Source organism: Atta cephalotes (genome assembly GCF_000143395.1).
Source record: "Atta cephalotes unplaced genomic scaffold scaffold00004, whole genome shotgun sequence".
Classification (NCBI taxonomy): Eukaryota; Metazoa; Arthropoda; class Insecta; order Hymenoptera; family Formicidae; genus Atta; species Atta cephalotes.
Window position 1 is genome coordinate 5,834,657 of NW_012130068.1, and position 6,257 is coordinate 5,840,913.

Below are 6,257 nucleotides of genomic sequence, written 5' to 3' on the forward strand. Positions count from 1 at the left end.
GTTATTTAAAATGTAATTTATGTTAAAATTTGTTAAATACATCGATGTTTTCTTTTTTTCTGGACATGGATTTAAATCTGGAGCCAAATTCAAATCCGAATTTGAATTCAGATCCGCGGATAATTCGGATATCCGAATTACCCGAATAATATGGTTTTGAGTTCTCAGATTGAAATCGATTTCGAATATCCGAATATCTAGATATACAAATATTTAGAAGCCCTATTCCAAACACAGTCTAGTCGAACAACATAATTTTATTTCTAGCGACTGACTTCTCATCTTGTTTAGCAATGTCTAACACGACATATTTTCAATGTCTTAATTTTTGCGTTTTTTATCGCTAAAAAGAACTCAAAAGCCGAAATATATTTCGACAAAATATTGTAAGACTCTTAATAATTGACTTAGTAATTAATTAAATTTTATTTCAAATAACTTTTATTTCAAATAAGCATATTTAATATATAAATTCACATAGAAATTAATTAAAAAAGAAAAGCATCTAAATTCAGCTTCGACCATAATAGACATTAAACTCTTGCTTGTATATTCGCATGTATAGTTTTAGTAAATTGTTCATTAAAATATAAGAAATGTATTAAATATTTTTAAAGTGGTCACTTTAAACTTCATTTTGTATTTTTAAATTTGCATATTTTCATTATATACCAAGTTATGATCATTTGAAATTTGATAAATTTTTTCTAAATTTTCAGTCTACTGTTTTTTTTCGAGTGAGTGTACATATAATCGTTTATTAAATTTTATTTGTTGAAATTTGTGCACTAATTATCGTGTCACTTTTATATCGCCGTTTCTTGTTGAACTCTGAGAGTTCTTTTATACAGTTTATGTTAACAAATTTAACTTTCAACTGTTCGTTTGAAGAACGAAAATGGCAGAGTCTATTATTTTTGTATAGTGTAAAATATATTTTTGGATTTTCAGTCGAGTCATCGACATCAAAGATGACGCCAAATATTTTAAGTACAGATTCAAAAATACTTACGGAGAAAGATTTACAAAATGCGGAATCTTCAATTACAAAGATGATAGATACTGAAAATTACACACAAAACAGAAGCAAAAACTATGCAAAAACTGAAGGCTGGTTCAAAACGGAGCCGAAGTGGTTTAACATTTTATATCTTGGTTTTCTTCATTTATACTTCGTATATGCCTGTTTTACTTTTGATTTTTTTGAAAATCTGATGACGACTGCTTGGTGTAAGTATTTTTTGAAAAATTCTTTCGTTAATTTTTTTCTTGATTCTTTGATATCCTAAAAAAATTACATAACAAAACAATAAAATTTAGACCACCAACGAATTAAGCATTAAAATGGTAATGCATATTTATAAAAAATACACATACATTACAGTCATTTTTGCGACTTCTGACTCGAATAAGCTAATTGAAAACAATTACGCAACTAAAGAGAACACAATAGAACCTTAACAGTAGATAAAAAGTTGTTGTTTAACACTCTTTATTTTCTTGTATTACATTGTATTACATCTTGTATTTAATTGTATAATATAAAAAGGAGCATAAAGGCCAATACTAGTTCTTGTCGTGAATTTAAACATTCATTTACTATTAATTCAACAGTAACATAAAATATTTTGATCTTTGTTAGGTCGATATTCGAAAATTAACGCATTAACTTAGTTTTAAATGTAATGAGGATGACCTAATAAAAGTCGAATCGTTTATACTTTACATTGTTGAATGAGTAATAAATGAATGTTATAACGTTTAGATTTGTGTATGCGACCAGAATTAGCATTGACTCTTATGCTCCTTTATATATTTTGCCTTAGTTTTAAAGCTAGTTATTTAAAGCTCTTTAAGTATCTATTGTGTTATATAAGTTATCATATATAAGTTATCATATATAAGTTATCATATATAAGTTATCATAAATTGTCAAATGTCGCAATAAAATCAGTGCTACTTACATGATTCTCCCATAAGAAATACGGATAAAATTGTTAACGCATAATATTAAAATATTTTTAATGTTAATTATGCTTATGCCCTTTTTGTTTCAAGTATTTATCACGTATGGATTAGGAGGAGTAGGTACTACTGCCGGTCCTCATCGTTTGTGGACTCATCAAGCTTATAAAGCAAAATGGCAGCTTAGAGTTATACTTGGTGTTCTCTATGCTTCGGCTGGCATGGTAAATTATATTATTAGCGTTTTATTTGTTTTGTACAAAATAGAAAAAATTTTTTTATTACAATTAAATCCTTTCAGAACAACATTTACGAATGGGTACGAGATCATAGAGTGCATCACAAATATACAGATACGGATGCAGATCCGCATAACAGTAATCGAGGGTTCTTTTTTTCTCACGTCGGTTGGTTGATGGTAAAAAAAAATCCAGATGTGATTCGAAGAGGTCGTCAGATGGATATGAGCGATGTATTAGCTGATCCTGTTGCTGCATTCAATATCAAGTAAATTTTTGCAAAGAGTTAATTATGCGAAATAGTTTCATGTTGGGAAAGACAAAAGAAAATTAGAGGAAAAAAGAATATTATGAAAAGGTCCATTTTTGCTGTGTCCGTGAAAAGTAAAATCAATAGTAACACCATTTTTTATAATTGTTAAGGCAAGGAATCTGATGATACTAATTAAAATTACGTTAGATTGTAAATTATTTGATGGAAATTAAGCGTATAAGAAATTAAGTTCAAGATTGGAAACATGACATATAACATTGTGTTATTCGTGAGATATAGATTGCTAACACTATATGTATTGATGAAACAATATGATATATATGTTTCCACATGAAACAAATCTTCGATTAAAAAACAGGTGTTATCTGATTATTTTCAATGCTCAACGAACATTTCGGTTCATATCAGAAATTGTTTAACTTCAAAATTTTTAAGCTGTATTAAATATATGTACACTAAAAGAAAAGACTGTTGCAGCAAATTATATGTTAATATGACATAGCATTTTAATTTGTAGCATCCAATTTTTTGTTGCATTAGCCGCAACATCAATACAGGATTTTAATAGGTTAACAAAACTAAAAATTGGTTCTTGCAACCAATTAAAAATTCTGTGCCATATTTAGCCAATCTTTTCTTTCAGTGTATATATAATATTTTATATTTCTATTTTACAGCTTAGAAGTAATTGTGATAAAAATATTTCTACTTTACAGTTTAGGAGTAATTGTGAATACATTTTGTGTAATACATTTTTTTAGACACTAATGTATTGTTAAAATGTTTTTCTCATTTATTGGACTTTTTCTCAAAAATTTGATAAATCGCTATGAAGATTCGTTATACGTTGCATCGTTATTGTTTTGTCCAAATATTATAATGTCTAAATAAGTAGATGTTGAAACGACAGTCGAGTTTGATTAATGTTGAAAACAAATTTTTAATTCCAAAGTAAAATATAAGTAAAACGTTCTACATTAAGTAAAATGTTACGTGCATTAAATTAAACATTAAGTAGCGTCACGTATATTTTTTTTCTGCTGTGCCTTATATATTGCAAGGTTACTTACAGCACGAAGTCGATTGATAGGTGACAGGTATCTGTCGACAGAAGAAGTTTAAAGTCGATTTTATGGCGAGTATAAGTAAACAATTGTGAAAAGCTTTCTTGATAAAAAATTTTTTATATATGTGCATAATTACATGTTAAAATCTAAAATAAGTATCATTAATTAGCATCATATTCCAATCCAGCAAACAGCAAATTACATGTATAACGTACATGTTGGTTATAATTTCCCACTCAACAATATACAACTATAATATAACACATGTGTTATATTTTAACTTGGTGTTTGCTGGAAGAATATATACGGCAAAAAAATTATGATAAAAAGAACGTTTCCTTGTGAATTCGGGAATTAATTTCATAGTACTTTGAAATGATCCTAAATTAAACTATATCACATCCACTTTTTGATCTCTGCACGCTTCTTGATCTCTGCAATCTCTGATCGTATAGAAATTACTTTTTCGATGATTGACGAACACTGATTATTAACGTATATTAGCTGCAACCAACTGTTATATAGCTTTGATATATATTTGATTAATAGATAGATATATGTAATGATGCATTTTGATACGAGAATCTCTGAATGTCGTCTTAGAACTTCTTGTCTTATTTAAAATAATATTTCAGAGATTATCATATATTATTTATTTTTCTTATCTCGTTTTTGTCTCGTTTTCATCTCGTTACATCCATAAATAATTTTAGCTTAAATTAAGTCTTTTAATTAAAAAAAATTTGTTTTTTTATATAAATACTCATTTACACATGTTTAAAGTTTTTTCCAAGTGAATTTCTTATAACTATGATTAACTATCATTTTGATGTTCTATATGTTTGTCGAGCTTCAAAAAATCGCATTTATGTGTAAATTCATTCTTAAAAAATACTGATTTTAATGTACAAAATTAACTAAATCGGGATTTATATAAAATAGAAAAGCTGTTTTTAATTGGAAGATCAATTCAAGCTAAAATTAAACAAATTTCTTCATATTTAGTGACGGAATAAGCATTTTGCCATTTCTAAGCACCAACATTTAACCACCCCAGATGGCTTTATTAATTTATAAATTTGATAAAAGGGAAAATGGATTAAAAAATTGATTTATATCTGCATTAGTTACTAAAAAACATTCAATAATTCTTAATAAATAGTATAATATATAAATATAATACATTTTTAACTGTATATTTAAAATACCTTTCTGATAAAATATGTAGTGTAACTCGTACAAAAATGTTAAATTAACAAATTAAAAATTTATTTCAACTGTGTGAAAATTTTTTTGTCTTGAAAAATTTGCCATCTAGACAAGTGCCTTGTTCGCTTATGCATTAATCTGTTACTGTTCATATTACGTAAGAAAGATAGTAAAAAATTTAAGAAAAATCGATCTCTAATGTTCTCTGAGGCTTACTTGTAAAAGCAGGATTGGTAGAAAATATGTTTTAAACATCTTCAAACTATTTAAAACATATGCTTAATTGAGGTTTTTGAAACAAATTTGATAATGATATTTGATAATGATATGATCATTTTATAGAATAAAATTTCAATTTAAAAAAATTATTTTTAAAAATTATAATACGATGATTTTTACGTAATTATGAATCAAAATAAAAATTCTTCTTTATTCAATCTGCAATAACTCGATAATAAAAAATCTTAGAAACATTTTTAAAAAACAATTTTGTAGGGAAAAACTAAGCTTTTAAATTCAAAGATTTTCGTAAGTATTTTTTAGGTTTATAACGATATATTTTTGCAGCCTTCTCAATTTTAGAAATTTTTTTACACAGATTTTTTTACGTAAGATATAAAACTGTCATGAAAATTATTATATATTATAATTAATTTATTTGTAATTAATTTTGCTATTTTGCAGATATTTTCCGATATTAAAATTTATGTTCGCTTTCCTACTTCCGGTGATGTTGCCTGTATATGCATGGAAAGAGACTTGGTACAGAGCTTTTGTGTCCCAGAATATTATTCGTTACGTTATTCTTTTAAATGCCATATGGAGTGTCAACAGTGCAGCTCATATTTGGGGCTCAAAGCCATATGATGCGTAAGCAGATAATTAGTATTAATATTATTCACATATAATAAATTTGATCAAAAGACATAAAGTTTTGCCACTTTGTATTGCTTAAGAATAATTTTATTTCGTTTATTTCAACGGCAGATATATAAATCCGACAGAGAACCGATGGGTTAACTTGTTTACGGGCGGTGAAGGACTGCATAATTATCATCATGTTTTTCCGTGGGACTATAAGGCTGCCGAGTTACACGGTACCCCAACCACAGCTTTTATTAACTTCTTTGCGAAAATCGGGTGGGCGTACGATCTCAAAGAACCGTCAAAGGAACTCGTAAAAACCGTCACGAGGAAAAGAGGTGATGGAAATCATTCTTTGTGGGAAGCTGTGCCATATCCAGTTATAAGTAAAATTGAATAATAAAAGTGACAGAGAATTATCTCTTTACAATAGAATTTTTTGAATCAGTTAACAAATGGCACAAAAAAAAAACTAAATTTAAGTAAATATATTTATAAATTTACAAGTGGCTCATAAAATACAAATATAAAATACAAGGTGGGCCATCTAGCGTTTGGAATTTCAACTACTATTTTGAGTTTGAAAGGCGTAATAACATTTATGACGCATCAGAAATTTAGTTTTTTGTTTGACATTTA

The 6,257-nt window shown here is 27.3% G+C and overlaps 1 protein-coding gene across 1 annotated transcript; it reads left to right on the forward strand.

Annotated features, from left to right (window-relative positions):
* The first annotated feature begins 971 nt into the window (after positions 1–971).
* LOC105625985 (acyl-CoA Delta(11) desaturase-like) lies at positions 972–6,018 on the forward strand. Its single transcript, XM_012207293.1, has 5 exons — positions 972–1,230; positions 2,059–2,189; positions 2,267–2,472; positions 5,439–5,624; positions 5,742–6,018. Exons 1-5 carry the CDS (start codon positions 972–974, stop codon positions 6,016–6,018), a joined length of 1,059 nt encoding a protein of 352 aa, XP_012062683.1.
* Positions 6,019–6,257: the final 239 nt, after the last annotated feature.

What these genes read in the sequence shown, in the direction of transcription:
- LOC105625985 (XM_012207293.1), top strand. Translation starts at nt 972, where the DNA reads ATGACGCCAAATATTTTAAGTACAGATTCAAAAATACTTACGGAGAAA. An exon ending in TCTATGCTTCGGCTGGCATG is followed by an intron (nt 2,190 to 2,266) that starts GTAAATTATATT and finishes AAATCCTTTCAG; the next exon opens with AACAACATTTACGAATGGGT. An exon ending in GGCTCAAAGCCATATGATGC is followed by an intron (nt 5,625 to 5,741) that starts GTAAGCAGATAA and finishes TTTCAACGGCAG; the next exon opens with ATATATAAATCCGACAGAGA.